A 24,840-nucleotide genomic window follows, 5' to 3' on the forward strand; every position below is an offset into this window, starting at 1 on the left:
GTTGCTAGTCTCTCCCACATCAGGTTTCCTTGTTATGAACTTGCTAATTTTTGTTGGTCAGTATGAAAGACTATTATCTCTAAACTTTCAGCAGTGCGTTTTTGTGATGTGCAGATTTTCACTAATTGGCCCCATAAATCTGGTCCTTTAAACAAACACCAACAACCAACCAACAATTTTTCATGCAAATGCTGTCCAAATGCTCCGCCCCTCCTTGTCTGCTGATTACTTTATAATAATGGTGCACAGTTTATCCCTTTGTAACCAAAAGACAGCAATCCACTATGACCAAAAGTCTTGTTTTTAAAACAAACCCATAATAAAAACGATGGTAGAGGATAACAGTCTCATGTTACCTTTAACTCTACTTCTCTAAGCTTGTCATTTAAACAATAATCACCAATCAGCTAAAACCAAGGCTACGCTAGTTTATCCAAAGCTTTTTTCCATCTTTTCCTTTTCTATCTACTCCTTGCTCACTGAAAGACAATCTTCTGTCCCACATTCAAAAAAAGTAAAGCGACTTTTAATCTTCTTCCTTTCCTCTTCTTCTTTCAGCAGATCCTTTTAGACTCCTCCTGGGAGATGGAGGCTTTCGGTCCCCTCAGTTTGTTTGTGTCATTCTTTCTCTTGTGCATGCTCAAGAGCTCTCAAGTCAAGGACACAAGCCTGGTTTTTGATTTACATGATAAAAAGAATTAATTAAACAGCAGCAATGGAGCCCTAGGGTTTCTATCACCTATGGAGGGGAGAAAGGCAAAAGTAGGAGGGCAGAATGAAAAAGTGAAATTGACTGGAAAAAGGAGGAAAAGGAAGGACAAAAGGGGAAAGAAATGAGAGGTGGGTGAGACTGGAAAGGAAAGCGAACAAGTTATACAGTGCAAAAGAGCGGGAGGGCATGAGGGACACAATGAAAGAAGGAATGTGAATAATAGAACAAACTGAGGAAAAAGGGAGAAAAAGACGAACGAAAAATGGACTGGGATATCTCCAACATTTGACACCTCTTCCTCAATACACATAAACACATACACACAAGAGACAAGGAGTTAGTGTAAGCATCGGCACAGCCGCTCGCTCTATGACACTGTACATCTCTAAGGAGAGCGACTCAAACACGCAAGGGTCCGCGTAGGTCGCCTTAATTAGCCACACATCCGGCTACGCAGGCTCCCACGGGGTTTAACAGGGGCATAGAGGGTGAGAAGACGAAGAATGGGGGAGAGAGAAGGGAGGGAGAGAAGAGGGAGTATGAGCAAGGGGAATAAGCCAATGGGATTGGAAGGTTATTTAAAGCATGGCCTACAAAAACATTCAAAAAAGTCCAGCGTGTGTGTGTGTTTGCATGGAAGTTGGTGTGTTTAGATTTGAGTGCATCCATGAAATGTGAGCTATGATCAGGATGAGTCGTATAATCGAATGAACAAGAATATCTAAATACATTTTCAATTGCATATGTGCATTCCTATGAATCTTGCTCAGTGACTGAGTGTGCCCAGGTGGCCAGGGTCATTTTAGTGAGTGACAGAATGATGCTAGGCAAAGCTGTACAAATAAACCCCAACCATATCTAGGAGTCCTAATTAGCCAGCCTAGGTCATTGTTCAGGGCTATGACAGAGTGGCAAAGCATTGCAGAACTCATCATACCACATGCAATGAACATATCCTACTATATCCCAACTATCTTTAAACAAAACGATCCTTGTAACTTTTGTCTTTATATGTGTTTTTAAATAATTTGGAAAAATTGCCTATTGTACTGGTTAACTTTCTCCGTTGGATAACTGTGAGGCCTCAAGTCAGAGACAAGCCGATGGAGCCCATTACAAGGACTTAAATACATTCTGATCACCTCTGTTCCCAAATGGTCCAACCTTGAAGGAAGACAGGTTTATTTAAAAATTGTTTATTCACTTACAGGTTTACCTGGGGACTCATTGGGAACAAAGCTTTTAAAACTGGAGCAAAGGAAACTCTGTAGTGCAGGTGTTAAATGGTTTAAGCCAGATGCTGAAGATCTTTAGATGTGAACTTTCTCTTTTCTCTTTACCTGAGCATGCATCAAGAGACTTTCTCTTTGACTGGTTAAAAACGATCCTTCTGCCTTTTTAAACCTTGTCTCGTTTCTTGTTTTCCATGACTACTTTCCCCCCCCTTCATTATTTCCTTTGAGGGCAATTAGTGTTATTGTTGTGTAGTGTCAGTAACTCTATACTACTTTTACCAGGTGTGGAGGGCACATGAACATTCAAATCAGCATTATTAATATTATGTCAATCGGATTTAAGCGGGATGCAAAAGGTTTAACTAGCATTAGTAGTCTCTCTTTGTATTATTTATGAACTCCCTGGCCTTTCACTTCATGACATATTTTCTGCTGCCTCCTCCCTTATCCTCGTCTTTCCCTTTCTCTGTCATTTTGTCTGTCCATGCATACACATAATCTCCCTCTCAGGTCTTCCTTCCGTTGCCTCTCTTGTCAAAGTCCTCTGAATGTTTATCAGCTTTAAAAGTCAGACATCTTTAAATCTCTTAACCACATTTTAAAAAGGCTTAAAGGAAGCATTGAGTGTTTGCTTGCAACCGAACAACGTGCAACAAAAGTGCAAAGATAATATAGCACTGTCAAACTTTTATAAGCGAAACGGGCATGAGCAGAATTTAAATAGAAAAACAGAATAGTATGTGGCTGTGAGGTGTTGGCAGACAACTTAAAAACAGCAAAGTAAACACGAAAGTGGAATATGGGTCGGTGATGCTTCAGTACAAGTTAAAGCATATGTTTTCTGTGTGCATGGAAAACTTTTGGTTGATGAAAATAAAAAAGAGTGCAAGGAGCTACTTTTCTCACCGTGGTGGTTATTTCCTGTGTTTTTCGATTATTTTTAGGGAAAAACTCCCAAAAGTCACCATTAATACACTAGAAGCTAAATGTTTGACATTTTAACTGAGCGCTAATGACAACAGTCCTTCTCCTCTTTATTTAGAGTGTAAAATGTTGATTTGTGTGACAAAAGAACAGTTTGCCACTCTGCCTCACTGTATTGTAAATGATTTTTGGCCAAGAGATCATGGCAGAATCTTTGGATCATGTTTACATATGACTTTTTTCCTTGCATAATAGAGCTTTAACCTGCATTTGTGGATGGTAAGGTGAACTGTGTTCACAGACAGTGATTTCTGTGTTCCTATTTTTAATGCAAATCATGAGCGTCCAGTTTTGAGTTTCAACCTTGTCTCTTGTACAGATTTCTTCAGATTCTTACAATCTTTATTATGTACTGTAGTTGATGAGATATTGAACATCACACAGTTGTACATTGAGGAACATTATTCTCACATTGTTCCACAATTTGAGGACACATTTTGTTTAGCTATTTGCAGTCTACTCCGCGGCTGCTGAGTGACCCCTCATCTGGGACTCACCTCAGCTCTTTCTGGGACAGTGGCGCGGCTGCCCCTCTGTTGGTCTTCCTTGGTCTCTTGTGTTCTGGGGGCCTCTGGATGTCTGGAGTTTTGATCTCCTCCATACCTGCTTCATGCCCTGGAGGACGGGGCTGTGGCTCCCCCACACCCTCTAGCAGATCATTACATGAAGTAACCTTTTAAATACAAGCGTGCTCATGCTCACAGGTGTACACATGGGTACTCACACACACAAACTACACCCTTTTTGGCTCCTGCCTCAAAGCACACTGTGCGCTGTCGATCTTACGTGCTGCACAATAATGTTTAATATTTAGTATTTACTGTTATATTCCCATAGATCATTGTGATGTTGTTTATTATATTACTCTCTTTTTCTTCTGCTCGTTTTCTCTTTTTTCTTTCTCAACAGGTGATCCAGGTGATTGATATATGTATTTTTTGTCTGCTACTTTTGTTGGTTTTTGTTTTTTGCCCTTAATCCCCGTCCCTCTTCTCCGCTGTTTTTCTTTCCCACTTTCTTTCTCCCCTTTCTTTTCCCCAGTCAAGTCTGTCCCGTATTTAGCAAGTGAAAATAAAATAAAATAAACAATAAAAGATGAATCAAATAGACCATTACGGCAAGGCTGGGATGGTCCATTTGGTAAAGTAAATCCGTTGGGCATCTTTCTTCGCCTTTAGACAATAATTCTGATGGCAAAAGAGCCAAACGGGACAGGCAAAAAAAAAAAAAAGCTGTTTGCAGACTGGTGAGCCTTTGCCCATTTTTCCTTCTGAGAACTCTGCCATGTCCTAACTTTTTTGAGAAGTGTTTCTGACGTTGAATTCAATGACAGAAAAAATAAACAAAACTAAACAGGGAGACCAGTCAAATACAGGGACACTACTAGAAAAAAGACAGGGAACACAAAAGGTAATTAACAAACTAATAAACAAAAGCAAGGCAAAGGCCAAAATAATAAAGCTCAAAATACAAAGGGACAGGTGATCACTATCAGAAGACTAAAGAGCTAAATAGAAAACCTTTCTCAAAAACCTTTACAAAAAAAACCCAAACCATGGGTCCAAAACCCAGGGAACCTGACAAAAGCAGTGTGGGACACAACAGTGCCACACTATTAGGACTTCTTTTTCCAGTTCATTTCTGTGAACTCTCTCTCCCTTCAACTCACTTACTCTCTTCATTCACTTGTTGGCAGGCATCCCTCTCTCTTTTTATCCTTTCTTCTTCTTGCTGTGTCTTCAGTCCCCGAGGGTGCCAACTAAGACAGCCAACATCTTGGCCCCATGTTATGTGTTTGTGTGTTTGTATGGGTATCCCAGGCAGACTGTCAGCACTCCAACAAAGGCTCTCTGTTAAGTTAGTTTGTCTAAAACTGTACATTACTTAACCTTATGCCCTACATATTTCCTTCTTCTTGCTTGGATTTAAACCAGTACAAAGAAATGATCAGCTGTGTTTTTCCAGTTAGCTAAACTACAACTCCAAATACGTTTGGTCTGATTTGACTGCCGATTAAATGTAAATAAACAAACAACCAAAAAAACCCACAAATCACATCAAATACATCAAATCTGATACGAGAGGCTATCCTATGAAACACAGTGCATAAGTACCACACACCCTACCAACATATATCAGCTATGTCAGGCTCGATAATACCTGTTTTTGTTTTTTGTTGTGGGCTAACATTACTTTAAAAATGCCTGAAATTGTTATGTATCGGTGGATTATAAGCACACTAATGAATAAAAGAGACACTGGGCAAAACATTTTTTTCTGGAACCATATTAAATAAAGAACAAATGGGATGAGGGATTTTATTCAGTGAAGGCAATTACGATTGAGTTACCTCATCAACATTTGCTAACAGGAACACAGAGTTAGGAACACCAGTGATTAAACAGAAATAAATCCCCAAATAATAAACAAACTGAAAACCACACCGATGAACAAGAGCCTAAAAGTCCAAAAGTCAAACCCCCTGGTCCAAGATCCAAGACCACGACAGGGTGTGACGAATCCATATGTCTTAACTGAAATGTTCACTTGTGACTGTGAGTGATACCGAGGTGAGGTGTTCATGATATCCTGCTACTGTTAGATTGTGTTTCTCAACGTTTCTTTGAAGTGCATCTAAAGTTGTCAGACTCAGGCAATTAGCAAATAAACTCTCTCTATGATGTGAGAGTGTAATCAAAGTATTTCAAGATTCAAGAGGGAAAGTGTGATTTTTTTTAATTTTATTTTATTTATTCTTTTTTTGGACACTAGCACCCAATGTTTTCTGGCATAATGTTAGATTATAACCAGCTGCTGTTGTTATGACTTCCTCGTTGTCAGCTCTCCAGAGACGGTGAAGTTGTATGTCTAATCTACTGACATAAGATGAGGGAGGACAGAGAAGCGATGGAGGAGGTAGAATGTACCTGTAAGATTTGTAAATGTACAAATCTTAAACGGTCATGGTTTGAAATTTTGTGATCTTTAACTTAAAGATGAAAATATAGACTTTTCCAATTGTTTTAGTTATATTTAGGCATTTAGAGTGACTATCAGATCAGCGACCCACTCTTTCAGAATTTTCAGGAATTTGGAAAATTCAGCTAGAGTTCTGTTGGGGTATAGAGTTATGTATGAAATAAGATCTGGATTGACACATGGATACTGGTGTTTTTGGCACTGTACACGGATAATAGTGCATTAATCACACAAGAACTCAATGGATGCGGACGAGAGCACTGGAGGCCTACTCAGAGGCAATCACACATGTAGCTAAGTGCAGAATGTACCAAGCTGATGCGCTGTCCCCACTGCTATTCTGCAAGCTCATCAGCCACCTCCTGTACATGCATACAGCTGTATGCCGGGGGTGAGTGAGACATCTATTCAGTGATCCACTTATCAGGATGTCATTTGAACTGGACAAGTGTGGTCAGATGTTCAGAAAGACAGTGAAGGTGATCTGGGCTGATGGGGTGGAGCTACCAGAAGGCAGAAAAACCGATATACACAATGCCAAATGGAGCTCTGATAAAGATGTGCAAAGGTCAGCCACAACCAAATACCTCCAGAGTATAAGACAGGTGGTAAGAAGACAGCTGAATGCAAGGAATAAGATCCATATACCCCCTGCCGGTCGTCAGATACCCAGCTAGAATAATAAGCTGGCCACAGGTAGAAATATATGCCACTGATGGTGATACACAAAAACTCCTCACGGTGAGGAGGTCTCCAACTGAGATCTAACACCCTGAGGTTTTCCAAGCAGCAGAAAGAGGGCAGGTGATTAGTGAGTGTCAGAGCCACAGTTCAGGAAAAGCATGGAGCATCCAAAAAATACATCAGGAAGATGGCATCCCAAGATTAGCAGCTCCAAGAGTGTCTGAAGACAGATGATAAATAGGAACAGGAGGAGAAACTAATGGACAACCAAGCTCCTGTGTGGTAAGTACCAACGGTGCTGAGAGGCACAACCAAGTGACTGGGATAGTGTACAGAAACATCTGTGCCACATATGGACTAGGAGTCCCCAATTCCCAATTGGAGACACCTCCAAAGTTGGTTGAGAACAACATGGCTAAGGGCCTGTGGGACTTCCATTTGCACACATACAAGGAAATGCTGGTAATCCAACCAGATATAGTGGTACATGCATGCAGAAGTTGCAGTACCCCATGCAGATATTCTAGTACCAGCAGGGGAAGATAATTATACATGTAAAGCCAAAATGTCACTAGTGGCCAAGGAAGGTATGAAGTACATCCCAGGGCCCTTCTTTGCACATGTATGTACATGTAAATGTGTTAATAATGCCTGTTTAAATGTTTTCCCATAATTATTTTCATACTGGGTCGAAATAAAACATCTCCCTCTGGTGGTACTGCAGCTTACTGCAATTTCCTGCAACTTTTTCACAGTCGACCAGCTTGTCTATTACATGGTTTGCTGGGTTGATCAGCAGAAAGAAAAAGAACAAGAAAATTGAGAATTACCAGGGCCTGAAGGAATAACTGGACAGATGTGGAAAATAAACGCCAAAGCGATCCCAGTGGTAATAGGAGCATTAGGAGCTGTAACCTTGACTGTAACCGTGGCTCTGGCATATAGACAGGGTGATAATAATTCAGTTATGCAGAGCTTAATGAATTTATCTGTATGCATAATTATAGAAACTGAAAAAAGTATTGCTTTTCTATTTAACAAGAGATAAAAGTCATAATAGCTTAACACTAATTGAAGCAGTGTCCACTGTTAAATGTTGATGCTTAAGACGAATATATTAAGTTAAATGTTCATATCTGAATTAGACTGGTTGAATTTTTAGCTGTGGTAATGCCCAACAAAGATGGATGCTTTCAGTGCAAAGTATTCATTTAGCTACTGAAAGACAATGAGTGTCTACTTTTAAATTATATAATTTCACATATTTCCTACGAAAATTGCTTCTTTATTCCATTCCAAAATAAATGAAAAAAAGAACGAGAAAAAACAGTTTCACTATCTTTCAATGTCACAAGTTGCAACGAACAGCCCGGTGGTCACTCGTTAAAGTAACTTGCTTCAAATACTTCAAAATCATAGAGTGGAATGTTTTTCCCTATGACTGCCTCAGCAAACAACTAGCACAGAATAAAAAAAGAAAAAAGCAAAAAAAAAAACAACATAAATAGCATGTCCCTGTATGGTGTGTTGAAAGTGCATTACCCCAGTTTGGGTATTGAATGAAGCCCATTAGCAGTGTTAATCTATACACATAACCACGATCACAAGATACAGCACTGTTCCCATTCTGGCAGAATCGTCATAAACTATGGAACATTTTCCTCATATAACCTCCAACACAAAGCTAAGGTCATCCTGAGGCTGGTCCACTTCTACGGAGTTCAAATGAGATCATATAAATGAGACAGAAAAGAAAAAAAATAGCTACAGCAACACCATATATAAACAGAAAATGACACAAACAAAACATTTACTAGAAATATTACACACAGCAGAAAAATATATTGTAATAAAATTATATTACATAGCATGAATAAATGAAATATAACTTGAAATGATAATCAAAATGAATTTCCAACAAGAAACAAATCTTGCTTGAGGCGCTTCAATGGCAACAGGCTCCAAAAATCTCATTATGTTTCATTCGGAGCACTGGTATGAGGAGGCACATGGGCAGGGAGGCAGAACTAAGCAGACTGTCAATAACACAGTATGGCAGTGGTGTATAATTAAAAGTAAATGATAACAGAATTGTCAAATAGTGAGAAATGCACAAATAATGAATAATTACTTTATAATAAAAATCAATAAAGAAAATAATGAGAACTTTGATCCAAACCTCCAAGTTCCAAAAGAATGTATGAAAAAAATTGGGAGTTGTGATGATGGAACAGAATCACATCCTCAACAACTGGTTTCTTTTTTTATAACCTACAAACATGTGTGCTATATTTTAAAAAGCATAAATACTCCTACCTCAAAGATACACACAAGCATAAACACATGCAGTCGCACACAAAAATACACCTACACACACAGCATAGCCTACTCCATGGTTCTAATTACTGCATCCACTCACCAAGCATTTCCTATTATACAATGAATACCGTATCATGTCAGATCATATTATATAATTAGGATAACAATGGCATAACACGAATCACTTCACAAGATTAATTGTCAGAGGTAGTAATCACTCCCACCGTCTCATTCATAAAAAGCATACTCAAAAATTCCATGTCCCAACCAGTAATATCTCATTAGAGCTTTATAGAGATCAGCTCCTTTAATTAGCCATCCCGCCTACACCGTCACTGATAAAAGTATGTGATCTGCCTGTTGTATGCTGGCAACGCTGGGCATGCTGGTATGGGATATGTGTATGTCTTTTCTGTAGTTAAAAAAACAAACAAAAAATCCCATTGCTGTTGCAGTTAGGGGGTAGCTGCTTATACATTTATCTGTGTTCATCAAAACACTTGTATATGTTTGTCTTTGAGGCACAAATTTGATTACAGGATCACTTTGAAAATGGTAGAAATGTGTGTGTGCAAGAATATGAATGAGCTTGTGCGTGCATCTCTGATTTATTTTTTATTTTTTTGTATGTGTCTCTGAAAGTCATATTATAATTTAAATTCTAAAGCACCACTTTTTCACATTAATTTAATGAGTTTTTTCCTTCAGGGCAAAATAAAATAAAATAATTATTTTAAAAAACTGCCTCTACCAGACATGGATGTGTCCCAAAGCTCGAGGAAATTAGTAGTCATTTGAAATCAACCCCATCTAAACACCTCAAACAACATTTTCCTGATGGATGACAATGGGCCTGGAAAATGACTTCTCTGCCTTGAGGCTACAATAGCTGACATATCCCAAAAAAGCACCTTTAGTATTATACCAGCCATTTTGCCAAGTGAACCACAGGAATATGAATCTGTGTCCAGTTCAAGTTTAAGTTGAATTTCACCACAGGATCAAAATATTAGTCGAAAAACATTATATATTTCTATTTAATTCCCCTAAACCCAACTACAAACTGTTAGCTATTATGCTTACACAAACACTGGCTCTCCAATCACAGTCGCAACTGTGAAGTTTCAGCTTTTCCCAAAGCAAAAATCAATCATTGAATTCTCCTCTATCTAGGGCAAAATTATTTGTTGATCACCAAACTCTGTAATTCCAGATCCAAGGACCATTAACGTGAACACAAATAGAAAATGAGTTTGCCTGAAACATCAGCATCTGTTCTCTGGAAGGGAGGGAAAGCTGTGCTGAGAGGTAAAATCATTTTATTCTCATCACATAAGGAGAAAAGAGAAAACAAATATATTGAGGAATTAGAAGAAACCATTAAATCCTTAGAAGAAGCCTACATGTCTTCCCAGGAACAGGAAGTGATGAACAAAATACGCAAAGCAAAACTAGAATCAAATGAAATAATTGATTAAAGGAACCCTCAATTCTTAGTACAAAGACCTTGCTTGAAACACAGTAACAAATCAGGTACATTATTACAACTGTATATGCTGTTAACAGCTTCATTGGGAACACAGTATATGGAAGCGAGGAAGCCGACTTTCACAAAGTGGTTAAAAATATTGTGCAGTTCCCCAACAGGATGTGTCAGAACAAATGACCAAACATCTTCTCCAGAGGGGCACCAGGAAAGGATGCCTACTCTCCCCCTCACTGTTTGCAATCTTTATTGAACTACTAGCAGCAGCAATTAGACAGGCTATAGTGATTAAGGTCATACAATGCAAGAACGTAGAACATAAAATCAGCCTTTATGCAGATGATGTATTGCTTTTTTTCCAACATTCACAAACCACTCTTTGAGGTAATTACATTGAATTTGTCTTCCTTGAGTTTCAGATTATTGGATAAACTGGTTAAAATCATCAAGTCCTCTGATTAATTGTTTCTTCCATAATTCTTCGTTGACATCATTGCAGTCTCGATATATTAAATTTTTAGGCATTAATGTTTCTCCTAGGCTTGCAGATTTAACTAACCTGAACCACATCCCAGTTTTAAAGAAAGTGGAAGATGATCTGGCTAGATGGAAGTCTGTACACATATATCTCACGGGAAGGGTCACTTCAATAAAAATGATGGTTTTCCCAAGAATCAGTTATTTGTTCTCAGTGATCCAGAGTAAACCATTACCTGACTGGTTTAGATCTCTGGATTCTTCAATCTCTGAATTCCCTTGGAAAGAAAACCCTGTGTATAAGCTTAAAAATGCTACAGAGCACCGAGGATAGAGGAGGACTAGATGTGCTTAACTCTCACCACTACTTCTTAGCCAACAGGCTACAATACATTTCAGGATGGTTAAAACTCAGTTGAGCCCTGGCTACACATAGAACAGGCACTATGCAATAACAGAGATTTCAGATCTCATAAGCTAAAAAATATCAAATGACACGTGTGCTTTAATATCAGCTCCGCTCTGTCAGAGAGTCTCTATAACATATAACATTACAATAAAAGAACAGCTAACAACTAGCTTAACCACTGTGTGAAAACCAGTCAGTGATGATTTTATTATTCACAGTAAGCAGCTTCATCTTGCTTTTTATTAGATTTCTGGAATACACACCAGAACTCCATCCAACTTTACTCGACATGATATAAATACAAATGAGTTTAAGCCCATTATGAAACACAGTATTCTCATCCCAGATTGCCAGGAGGTTTTTTCAGAAGATGCTAGTGATAATAGCATAGCTAGCTGCCAGCCAGTGGTAACAATCCATGCTGGGCTCAAACAAAAAATAAATAAATAAAAGCTGCTAAATTAAGCAAAAAACTTCACAACATGATGCATAAGAGCTCTCGTTTGTTTTATGTGTAAATCCTAGGGGTCCTCTACCCCTCAGTTTTGATATGATACCATGCAACAACTCCAAAGAATACTTTCCATATTTAAAATTCTAACACTGGGATTGAAGACACGAGGAATGTTAGTCAGGTGCAACATCTCAGCAGCAACCACTGAAGAAACTGGTGCGGATTAGAAATCATAGACCCATTTTTTGAGGAAATGGTATTGGTAAATGTAAACCCCTGGTAAATAACTTCACAGCAGTGAAGTGTGTCTCCTAGTAAATGTCTTAAAGTGCCTGTCAGTTGCAAGTATGATTGCCCATGGTAGATACTTTCTGTACTATACACTTCAAAGGCAAATATCTGATTTAAAATTTAAAAAAACAAAACACACACTTTTAACTCTGACACTCTTAATTTGAAAGCTCAAAGCTGATGCGTCATCACTTATACATCTTTTAATGCTCACTTTGGCTCATTCCTCGGTGCTGAAGCTGTCTGTCAGTTGAGTTAAGGTGTGGCTAACAGCTAGCTAAGTGGTGCAAATTGAGCTGGGGCCATGTAATAATGATTTGAAGATGGAAAGTCATTCATAAGCACTGCTTTAAAGCAACAAGAGAATAAGAGGAAAGAAGTATTTAAAGTTGATTAATCAAACTAGTATATGGTTGCATCAGTATAGATTATAACTATAAAAGCCTCTTTAGTGCAGTGTATTTTATATTTGACACTCATATAACTATAGTGTTTCCAAAATGCGATCAATCCCTTTGAAAATATGTACAAGAATACATTACTCAACAATTCAACAGCACACTGAATGACTTGCTTCGCTGTTGATAGTGTGAAAGTGACTGAGTATGAACTGTAATGAGCCAGCTACTCTTCTTTGTAAAACGACCACTCTTATAATATCCATTTAGTTTAAACTGGGGATTTGTTGATTTGGAATAAAATTGTATTACTGATTCCTGGAGCTTGCTTTGAGCTGTAACAATATGCGAATTAAACACAAATACATTTTCTGTTCCATCCAATTAACTTCTGCTGTCTTTTTAAGTGAGACGTTTTTGGGATATTGGGGTTTTAGATCTCACCCACAGTGATTATATTTGCTTTCTCCATCAACGCCATACAACAACAAAGTCAGTGTAAGCATGCACTGAGGTTAAGTATTAATTGACTGCTACATTAGTGACAAAAAACAAACAAAAAAAGAGGCTGTACTTACTATGTCGTTGCTGGTTTTACCCTGATGACACCAACTAAACACTCACACATTCTTGGCAAATTTAGCATGAGTTGTGAGTGACTGATGTCGACACTTGCCAGCCTTTGTGTACTACATGCATGTATGTATTTATTCTGTGATACACACATATCACCAATAAGTCCATAGGCAATAAGACAAAACGTCTTTACTGGCAACACAATTACACTATGTTTAATTTCTGATTTCTTAAATTTCTGATTCAAAGATGGCTTACAGATTGTTGTGTTCAATAAAAAAAAAAACAGTAAGAATCTAAAAGAGCCATTGAAACCTATACCTTTTAAACTCAAAGCTAATGTATGAGTACACAATTTATGGTTATTATTATTGCCATAAAAATGATCTTGTAATAATTTCTTTTCTTAAATTAACTGACACTTTTACTGTCGCTGTAAAGACAACTAAGACTGCTTTAAGAAATGTGTGGCACTACCATTCTTATGGCCCTGAAGCACAAAGATCAAAGACCATTTCCAACAGCTACTCACCCACAACTACTCATTATAAAAGGGATACGTTAAAGAGCTGCTGCATGGCAGAGGTAGCAGTTAAAAAAGAATAGATATGAGAGTTTGAGTCCTACCTCTCTGCTGTCGAGGAGGCCTTTCTCTGGCACATAACTGCCAACGAACTGCTTCCCGGTGCCATTTCCTGTTTGATCTCCCATGCGACAAGGTTGCTGGGTTTCACAGCCAGGAAGTTGATACCTGACTGGAACCACACCCTGCAGAGAAGAATGTAGAATGAGAGAAAGTAAGAAAAAAAGAGAAAGCAAGGTTAATCTAAAGTTCACACAAGCACATTATAAACCGAAGAGAAAAGAAAGCTGAGTTGTTACAGTGACAGTTAAGGTACAATTTGCTTAAAAATTCAATTTGCATCGCTTGGAATTTCCCTGCCCCGATTTTCTCACTGATTTTCTTTAATCTCTGATGCGTGCCATACTCTCTTTGTATAGAACGCCTTTTAAAATTGATTCACGCAGCATGGTGCCGACTCCCACGGTATGTTTTGGTGGGAGAAGACAAAGGAGTGACAGCAAAGGCTCTTAAGAAAGTTAAGAGTTTTACTGAATAATTGCTGCAAGCAGGCTGAATCAGATGTGTTTTGAGGTGGAGATTATGGCTAATTCAGAGAATGCAGTTCTGCTTATGAGAAAGGATACAATGAATTAGTAATTTTTCACGGACATGATTAGGAATTTTGCTTCCATTTTCCTTCTTCACTCCCGTTTCCCCTCATCAGTATGCTTCACCACTTTTCTTTCTCTTTCTGACGCTCAATTTTTGTCACCTTTCTCCACTCTTCCCAACTCTTTTCTTTTCTTCCAGTCTTGTTTTCCTTATGTTAACCTTCTTTCAGTATAGCACTGGCATATTTTTTTAAATCCAGGTTTCTCTTTAATCTAGATAATGTCCTCCCCACCTGCCATCCCCATCCTCGTCCTGTTACTCCATTGTTCCCTTCTAGATGTTCTAATCTCTATTCCTTCATCACCATCATTCCCCAGTTCCTTTATTTTTTTTCCAGCCAGGTCCACTCTTTCATCTCTCAGTCTCATTTCTTTTTCTTCACCTCCTCCTATAAAGCTTCTGTTCACCCTTTCATCCATTCCTCAGTGATTTCTTTCCCTTCCTTCCCAGTATACATTGCTTCATCCCTCCCTCTGCCCCTCCTCAATCCTTCATTCTCAAGGCATCCTATAGTTAATCTCTTTATTTTCTTTTTTTGTTCACTCTCTCTCTCTCTAATCTGTCCCGGTGTGCTCTGTTCTATTTATCACCTTGACGAGACCCTCCCTCAGTTCATTAATACACTTTATAAGCATGCATACACATGCACACTATCGTGTTTACGCCTCTTCTTATTAACACACATACACAAACAACACTGACAAAGACACACTCCTGAAGTAAAAAAAAAGTTTTCCTCAACACAGAAGTAGGAGGCAAAAAAATTCCACTTTTTATTTCTTTCTCATTATTACTTTCTTGTGTTTCTCTTGCTTTATGTCTTGCCAAAACTGTCTGCAAACATGCCATACCCTTCCCTTGATAAGCTCTCTGTACATGATATTCTTGTGAGTGTGTATGTATAAAAACACCTGCGTATGTCAGTAATAATCTAATCAAGCTGGGTTTTTTTGTGTTTGGCACAAAATTGTGAACCTCTTGTAACAACCTGAAAACCTACTTTTTCTTTTTCACTCTAAAGTATTTTTTTTCTTGGTGTATTTTGAAAAGTGAAAACATTCCCCGCTCATCATTTTATATTTTGCTGCAATCAGGAAACATGAAGGAGAAAGGAAGAGCAAAAGTTGCATTTTGCAATAAAGGAAGTGTACTTTGTTCATTGTCTATGCAAATAAAATACAGTGAATATTTATTTATGAGTTTGCTGTAGTGCAGTATAAAATGAAAACTTCTATTTTATAATTCAGCAGCTGAATGTGGGAGGAAAAACTGTGCCATCATTCTGCATTTTCTGGTTCTGTCTCCACTCCTTTCCTTTCTTCAATCTCTTCTATCTCCCTTTCTCACTCACTTCTTTCTCTCGCCATCTCCCATCTTCAACTACCACACAGTTCAAGTCACTTCAAAGTAAAGTTACTACACATACAGTGGCAGCAAACGCATGTAAAGCAAAGCAAGTTTGGCGAAAGAGTTAGGATATTCTGTGAATGACAGAATGACAGGAATGGAATATGAGGGAGTAGAAATGTACATTTGAACATTCGCTGAGAAAAACAAAAATCATTGGAGTGATTTTTAAAGGACAAGGTTTTGCAAAGACAAATCATAAATAAAACATTTAGGTGAAAAAATGAATTTAAAAACAAAATTTCCCCAGCACTCCACAGGCAATAAAATAAAACAAAATGCTAAAATAGTGAAGTGAATGCAATGCAATAAAATAGAATAACAGTCTCATGTGAGAGCACAAACCTCAGTCTTCTTGTAATTCAACATATTGTAATGTAACAGATCTCATGATATAATATCAAATAAAGCACCTTCTTAAGCGCTCTACACAAACATAATTTGCATCTTCATAGTATAAAATCTTGCAGTACCTACAATTCATACACATAAACAACCAAACAGTATAACAGTTATGTCAAAAGGGAGAAAAAAAGCCTTTTGCTCGAGTGTTTAAATTACTTTGGTTTCAAGTACAGATCAGAGTGAGAACCATGTCACCATTGTGGTGTTTCCTTTTTTATGACTCTCATGTCTCTGTTGTCTCGACATGTGCCATTTTCTTGATACAGTAAGCGCCCTGACCTTGCAGTGATGTGAGAGGTCATGGATTAGCTATGCTAGAGGGCTTCAATGTACTGCTCAATCTGCATTCCAACTCTCACCAATGGTCCTCAGCCCTGGGTAGTACCAGATAAAATAGGGTCACTGATAAAGGCGGACATCCTGATGTCTGCTCCTCTGTGAGAAGCCAGTTGAGGTGGTTTAGGCATTTGACATGGATGTCTCCTAGGTGAGGAGTTTTGAGCATGTCCTACCGAGAGGACATCCCAGGGCAGATTACATCACTCGGCTGGCTTAGCAGCGCATCAGTGATCCCCTGGAGGAGCTGAAGGAGTTGGCTGGAGATAGGGAAGTCCCTTCCAATCTGGACCCAGACAAAGGGCAGAACATGGGTGGATGGATATTAAAGTGGTTGAAAGAGAGCGATTATTTAATTTGTATTTATCACAAGGCACCTAGTTGCAGTAATAGTGTTACTCTGCGTATGCTCTGTGTAACTGTCTATTATTACATTTCCATATTTTCCAGTGTTACAAATGGATCTTATGTCAGAAATCTATATTTCTGACACAAACAATAATACTTTAACAACTGCTGCAATTTTTTAATCCTATAGTTTCTCAATAAATTTTAGTTATCTACTTTAATAACACACCTACTGATGACTGATGCAGTTGGTTATGTGCTACTCTTTTGTTTGTATTATCATTTTAAGTTTCAAAGTATATTTTGTATGACAAAGATGTTCTTGGTAGCTGTCACGCAGAAGAACTCAATACATATTCCTGCATTTTAATGAAATGACCTTTGGCATGAAACACTGTGTTCACAGGGTCATTCAAATTATTGGAGAGGGGAGAGAGGCAAAAACCACCACTGAGAAGTAGGTTTTATGTGGAAATATTAGTCCAGTGGATTGTTTTTCACATACCCTTTTCATAACTTGTTCATTAACTGAACCACACACTATTACACACCATACAGTCTGCGATCTCTGTATAGTCATCAAAATGCTAATCGTCAAGTTTCTAAAGTCCTCGTGCCAAAAATCAGCATTGATTCAATAAAAGTGAAAATGGTGAATTTAAAGCAGCATGTGGTTTCAATCAAGAAAGTAGAGTACTGTGTATTGACGGTTTACCCTTGAAATTAAATGCATGAAAAAATATACGATTTTGCTCACCTGACGGGAAATTCTGAACATGCATAAAAAACATAGACTGTCATATATGTAAGGAGACAGAAAGACACTATGTTCTGCATCTGTCAGGTCTTTGGTCGTATGTGCCTTTGTCCATGTCTGTCAGCAAGAAGGATGATGGACAAGGCTGCGTCCCTAAGCTGCTTCAGCCAAGACTGACAAGTCTCTATGTGACGCTCTTCCTCTGTAGGTCTACTTTTCAGTGTAATGCAGGAAGACAAGCAAAACTTCAATGCGCTGTCTCTTTCGGTTTGTTTCCCTTTGTCTAATTCACCTACTTCTTTATTAATCAGGACTTTTTATATTTTTTGTGTACCTCATGCAGCTCTGTCGTGAAACAAGATTATTATTCAGTATCACATTTTGCATTAGAAATGAACAAAGCCCACCAACTCATAATTACACACATAACTTGACCTTACCTTTAACTGTATTAAAAAAAGGTTTTACTCATTAAGAATTAGAGTGTGCTCCCCTTGGTCACAGGTAGCTCAAAGAGCATTACAATAGATTTTTTTCTCCTTTTTATCTGGAGCAGTGCCTTGTTTATTGGCATCTCAACATTAGTTTTCTAAGTTGAGAAATAAAGAGTAAGTAAAGAGAAAAGGCAGTGCCAAGAATGCCAAGAACCTACACTATAAATAAATTTCCCCTCTGCTTTTTTAACATCACAAATGCAATTTTTCTTTCTGTCAATGTGATTATGTCTCCTTTTCCTTTTTTGGTGTATGTTTACTTTACTTATGCAGACTGCCTTCCCTGTAATATATTAAGCAAACTCAGGTTTTATTACATATTTGCTACTTGATTTAAAAAAAAAAATCCGGATTGAATATGAAAGAGAATATAGCTGGTCGAAGCATCAAATCGAGTCAAAATAATTACACTTGATTGACTTTGTTGAGTACAACCTTTTTTTAAACCACCTTATATTTTAATCATAACCTTATGCATATTTCACCCACACTTACTGTTTAGTTTACCAAAGAAACTGTAGGCTTCACCTATGGAAATGCAGAAATGCACTAACGCTAACAAAGACTACGTTGTCTAAAGAGAAAGTGTAGATGCCTTCCTCAAAGGAATGCTGACCCAGGAAAACAAACAATAGGTGCAGGAACAAGATAACAATTTGCTCTGTTAAACAAGAGACTCACTTAAATCCAATTAATTCCCTTTACACCTAATTTAATCCTTTAACATCAGTTCCATTTTCAGACTGACGAAGAAAAAAAAAGTCCTCTATTTAATTGTTAAATGTTAAAGCCTTCGCCAGGAAATAGGGATGCAAAGTTGTGTCTGAAACCACCATACCTTCTTAGTAGTGCCATCAGCGCAGTTATAAAGCCAGATTTACAAATGTGTTGCACCAGGGTTAAGTGGTTTTTGCCATAAAAAATGTACTGTTATTATTTACAAAGAGACCACAGCGACACGACTGTGATTAAGAGGAGAGAATTCATTTGTCAATTTTTGTGACCAACCGTCTTCCATATGCGTTTTTGAGAGTTCATTTCTCAAGTACAAAATATAGGGGGAAGAATATTTAAATGTTGTACACAAACACACTGACTAACAACTGTAACATGCAATTTATTGGACTGATATCTAATGCTGAAAAAAGCATGTATTATTTTAAGTACTTCATATAGTGGTAGTTATGGTTGCATTGCAGAGATTTAAGAGCACATCTTAAAAGAATGAGACATTTTTCAACTTGTGTTGAAAAATGTGTTTGAAAAGCCAGATGAAGATCTGATGAAAACATACAAATTTCTAACCCACCTAAATGTAAATTTGCTCCATAAATGACCTGGAACCACCAGTCAAAAGGAGCAACACAACATACTGACACTTCTGTGGCAGGAATTTCACATTGAGGTTCAAAGTGAAATAGCTGAAGAACAGAGAGAATAGATGGATAATGATGTTGAACCAATTCTAAAAATAATCAGGCCTTGGACCTCAAGCACAGTAAGTCTGTGCTTGAGAGAAAAAGTCACTTTTTCTGTTTGATTTGGTTTGAAAGTCTGAAGGTAATATTTGTTTTTCTTCTGATCAATGCATTTATGTTAATAAACTTTAAACCTACATTTTTCATTAAAAAAAAAAGATTTCAGAACCATGGACAGCGCACACACTGCGATCTCGTGAGCTGTGTCTCATGACTGTTTTTAGTAGTGGAGCTACACAAATTCAGCTGTATGCACTTTGACAATAGCTGAGATATCGATAACAGATGCACAGAAGACTCTCACATCAAATCTCCAGATCCATTTTTTAAAACTAAACAAATCTAGCATAGAAAAATTGTGGTCACACCACCAGTCGCAGAGTATAGAAATAAACTTTTATCAGTCGGGTATTTCCGGTTCTGGTTTATCTCTTAAAGAGATGTTGTCTTAATACATGAACACAATGTAAAAATATTTTTGTACAGCTTACAGTCCTACATTGGCGTCTGGTAATTACTGAAGCCTGTTTGATCATAACAACTCTCTCTGCCAGACCGCCACTGTAGGCGTACATTTAATGTACACATGGACATGAACATGGACCTATAATTATATGCTTTTCTCACAGCAAGTAATGAGCTGTGCCTGTAGTGTTAGTAAGTTACTCTTAGCTGAATATCAACTTGCATGGTTCTTGGCAGATTGGGCATGTCATATTGAAATGAACTGACTGCACCTATTTATAAAAAAGCACATTTTTTGTAAATCAACCCCCAAATATCAGTGCTATTTGGGGGTTGCACTCACACGCTATTTTGCCCTGTTTAGGACATCTGCCCCACAGTGTCATGAAGGCATAAGTCCGGTGTTTGATCTGATTATAGGAGAGCATATTTACAGTTACCAAAGAGATAAAAAGATTCGGAGAGAAAGAAAGAGACAGAAGAAAGGAACTAGAGACAGAAGTGTGACACAGAGGCAACAACAAGGCTGGGGGAATGGGGGGAAGAAGACGGAAAGGGAGAGAAACACCAGCCAAGTATGATAGCTACTACAAATTCACACCACACTCGAGATCTCAGATGCAGGTATACACTGTTCAGGAGTCTGACTCTTCGATCCACACCTTTTTTTTGTAAACATTACGGTGTTCACATGAGATTTCAGAATTACAGGTGCTGAGGTTCTGAAAGGTCACCATGCTGTTTTCAGAAGAATAACACTGTGTACAACTGTTCACAATCCATCCAGTTCAATCAACTGATTCATCCAAACCTTTCCAGCTTTCTCTTAATACTTTAGCTCATAACCTGGGCCTTGCTTTTAGCATGACCACTTTCTTACATCTTCGTGCCAGGAAGATACCAGTAACCTACGCATTTCTTTTGTCTTGCTTTTGGGTTTTGGGCTTTTCTCAATCAGAAGTTACAAGCAATGCCTTAATATTAGTCAGTTAGCCAGGTTCATTAAATGAACTATATATAAACAGCTTGTCCTTGGAACAATGTAAGCAGTGTAAATTCCTCTGTGTATTGACTCTAGGTATCTTCCTTTGATAAAATTAGACTATATTACTTGGAAATTCCATGTGTTTAAAGCTCAGAGGCTTTAAAAGGCTATAAAATGACAGCTCTCCTCAGCATGAAAGTTACTCAAAGGGCTTAGTAAGTCTACTCAGGATTAAAAGTGATTTGGACATGTTAGTAAATGTTTTAGGAGAGAAAAGAAGATTTTAAGACCTCAAGGTTTATGTGTTCCGCTGATGTTATTTAAATTTACATTTCTGTTCAGTTTTTTACTTTACTTTTACTTTTTACCAGTTGTTAATCATTGATTTTTCAACAGATTAGAAGTAATATTTTCAAGTTCATTAAACTGACACTTAACCCTCTCAAGGCAGACGTTGCCGATTTGCAACAGTTAAAAACTAACAACCTGATTACCCCACATACATATTTTATGAGGTTTTTTTACTCAGAAGTACCACTGCAGGACTTGGTTGTGCATTAGCAACAAAAAACTTAATTTGAGCCTGAGAGGGTTAATCTGGCAAAAAGATGAACTTTTAGACGATGTTAGTCACTGTGGTTATCACTATGGTGCATAACTGCTCAGAAACTGCACTAAAAAGTAGCTGCTATCTAAATCTGGTTCAAGGCATAATTTATTCCTGCTGTCATGACGCAAGTAACAATTTCTTAGCTGAAAAAATAGATTCCTTTAAAAGGCTGTATATATATATACAAAGACAAAGAACAAAAAGGCCAAGTTGTTTTTTCTCTAGTGTCTCAAAGTGTGCTGAACATACAAGGAACATCCATTGTTCACCAGAAAATTTCAATTTTACCAAGGTCTAAAGCATTAGGAGAAAGTGAAAGCCTGCGAGGCATTGATCATTGTTGCTACACACCCTCCTGTTAACTAAATTTATCTTATAGATGATCTTCAGGATGATTTAGCCCGAGCTGTTTAAGATGCCAACAGAGTGAAATGTACAGGAAACTGTACAGGAGTGAGTCACTGTATGAGTGGTATTTGCTGTATATGTGAGCCTGGACTCTACACCACGTGACCTATAATGCCTTTGTGCAGGCTGGCTTGAGAGCCAGAACCACAGTCAGCTCATGTTACTGTCACGTTCTTGTTTGAAGTTCCTTCTTTATTACAGACATAGTGGAATAACAAGAGACGTATGGCTCAAAAGAAGATTTTCTGAGCTTTTATCTCCTTTCACACCATGCTTTCACATTCCCACTGCTCTTAGATGCAGAGAGCTACTCTTTAAATTCTTTAAGTTGACCAAAAGACTGTTCAGTTCCTAGAAAGTCTGCTGATGGCTGAAATGCATTCTTAGTTGTGTCTTTCTTATGTCAGGGTATCATGATCTTGTTTATACTTGTCTATTAATGTGACTAAACGCAGTTTTCACATGTTGCATTAACATGGAGATCTAACCGTTGTAATATTGTTATTCTAACCTTTGAAAGATTTGACCAGAGTGAAGTGAAGACACATTCAAATGCTGTGGAAAGTTAAGAGCACATGAAAGGGGCTTCATACTACCATTTACAGTGATCTATATCAATGTGCTTAGCACGCAATAATTATTGTAAGCAAATGATGCTTATTCAATAGTTGCCAGATGAAAGTGTCAGTTAAGTGCTACAAATGTAAATGTGAACCCAAAAGGAATTCTTCTCAAAACAAAAGCCATATGCTATGTGTCAAAACAAACTTGCTGCATGTTTAGCAGATGTGTCCAAGAGACATGAGTAAAAGCAAATGGTGTTTGTTGGGTCTGAACTTGTTAGAACAGCAAAAAGACAATAGAAAGAAGCACTGTAAAAGTGCATTTTAATGCCCTCATCTTATATATAAACTGAAGCTTTTGAGTAAGTAAACCAGTACAGCACATTTTATTTCAAGTCTCAAATTACGTCATTGCTCTGTAAACCTGAATGAATACATAGCAAAACTTTCTTAAGAATTTTATGTTTGGGTGGAAGGCAAGTATTAAATTTATATTATTCAAATGTGCTCAAACAACTGCTCAAACCTAAAACCTGTGCTTTTCAAGACGTGGGAATCCCATTTCTCATGGAAAATATTATTCATTGCACAAAGGTTTGCCAAGATTGCCTAAAGTGTGAAATGGTACATTCAGTGAAAAATTAAAGAAATATCGCTGTCAATGGTAACTAAAATGGCAGAAAAACAAGAGAAGACGGATGTTAAACAAAATTCAACCCACCAACTGCATATTCTTCAACACATTCTGTAAAAGATGCCTTCAATGGACATGAGTGGCATTTAAATGAGTCAACTGTCAAATCATTAAAATCTTGTTTGCTGCTTTTCCTGCTTTTTGAGAGGCAGAAGGAAAACAATCTGTTGTTGTGATCCCAACACTAAAATGAAGCGGTTACTTTTTTTTTAAAGTGTGACAAGCTGTCAAGGAATTGGAATCCTGAGAGAATTGTTTATTAATTTATTTATTTTTGAGCACAAGTTACGAGCTTATACATAATTCTTAGGTCATGAGATTATTGTAAAATTGACAATTACGTACACATTTTTCAATTATTTTTTAAAAATCTTTTTAAGTACTAAATTCATAGTTCAGTTTTGAACATTTTAGGTGTTTAAGACCTTGAATGTAGTTTTTTTTTATTGTTTAAGTTAGATGGACAGATTGGTATTCAAGTGTTTTATACTTTGGAATAAACAGATGGGGGTAATTTTTTAAGACATGGTGAGACAGATGGAGAGACTGCAAGTCGTTTATACTAAACATGTGTTAAGAAATTCAAAGCTTGATGTAAAAGAGCCCTGTTATGTTGGTCACAGGTCCAATGTGTCATTTGGTGGAACATCTGTTTTATCATGCTATTGAGAATCTTTCACTTTGTCTTGTCTTTTACTTACTTATTCTTTCGTGTGCTGTTGCTGCCGTTGTTGTTGTCTTTTTATTCTTTGATTTTTCATCCCTGGTGTTGCTACTGAATGATATTTTTTTTATGATTATTTTTAATATTTGCTTTATCTAAAGAAGCCACTATCATTCTTTTCTACAGGAACCCAATATGGCCCTATGTTTCAGAACTGTTGAACAATGTGGCCGTTGCTGCTGATGCCTGATTTAGGCTTCTGCAGCTGCATCATAACTTACGACATAACTGGAAACCCCTTTTAACCCACAACTTTCCATGTATTTCGGTCGTGTAGTTACATTTTTCAGGAGGTGCATGTCAGGTTATGTGGAAGCGTATGACATAGGGTTAAGAGGGTCTTCCAGTTACATTGTAAGTTATGATGTAGATTTTCCACTGAAGTCTAATTCAGGCATAAATCATGACAAACCATAACTTCAGAAGTTGCAAATTCATAATATTCACGTTTCATAGTTTATAGGCACTGAATAATGCCAATCAAGGCATCTATCAGCTTTAATGTTTATTTTCATTTGTAAAATTCGCAAAAAATATCATGATTTTAAAATTACAGTTCAATTCCATATTGACTGCTTGATTTAAAATACACTGTTGTGGCATAAAGAAGCAGAAGTCAAAAAATAGGTTCTTTGTCTAATAAATTTTTAGAATTCACTGCTGTATAGTAAAATAGTGGCACCTAGTTTAAATAACACATATGCAGCACCATTCCATCTATATAAATTAAAAAAAAAAAAAAAACAGACACAAGGAAAACACTAAAAAATTCTGTGCAGAACTGGCAAAGTATCTCAAAGGATCTGACACTGAGTAAGTTAAACAGAGCATGAAAAAGGGGAGATGTTGTGTACCTAGGTAATTCGGCAAAGGTGCAAATGTCTGCAAGCTTAATCAGCTTAAACAGCACATCATAAATGTTTGG

General features: G+C 37.5%; 1 protein-coding gene across 1 annotated transcript in view; it reads right to left on the reverse strand.

The window, feature by feature from the left end:
• si:dkey-215k6.1 (transmembrane protein 132C) overlaps positions 1–24,840 on the reverse strand; it is a 274,521-nt gene that overhangs the window by 128,870 nt on the left and 120,811 nt on the right. The window contains exon 4 of the mRNA XM_040051030.1: positions 13,632–13,772. Within this exon, the coding sequence (XP_039906964.1) occupies positions 13,632–13,772 (141 nt within the window). The remainder of the gene's footprint in view (positions 1–13,631; positions 13,773–24,840) is intronic.

This window comes from Simochromis diagramma, unplaced genomic scaffold (assembly GCF_900408965.1).
Source record: "Simochromis diagramma unplaced genomic scaffold, fSimDia1.1 OVJJ01000131.1, whole genome shotgun sequence".
Taxonomy (NCBI): domain Eukaryota; kingdom Metazoa; phylum Chordata; class Actinopteri; order Cichliformes; family Cichlidae; genus Simochromis; species Simochromis diagramma.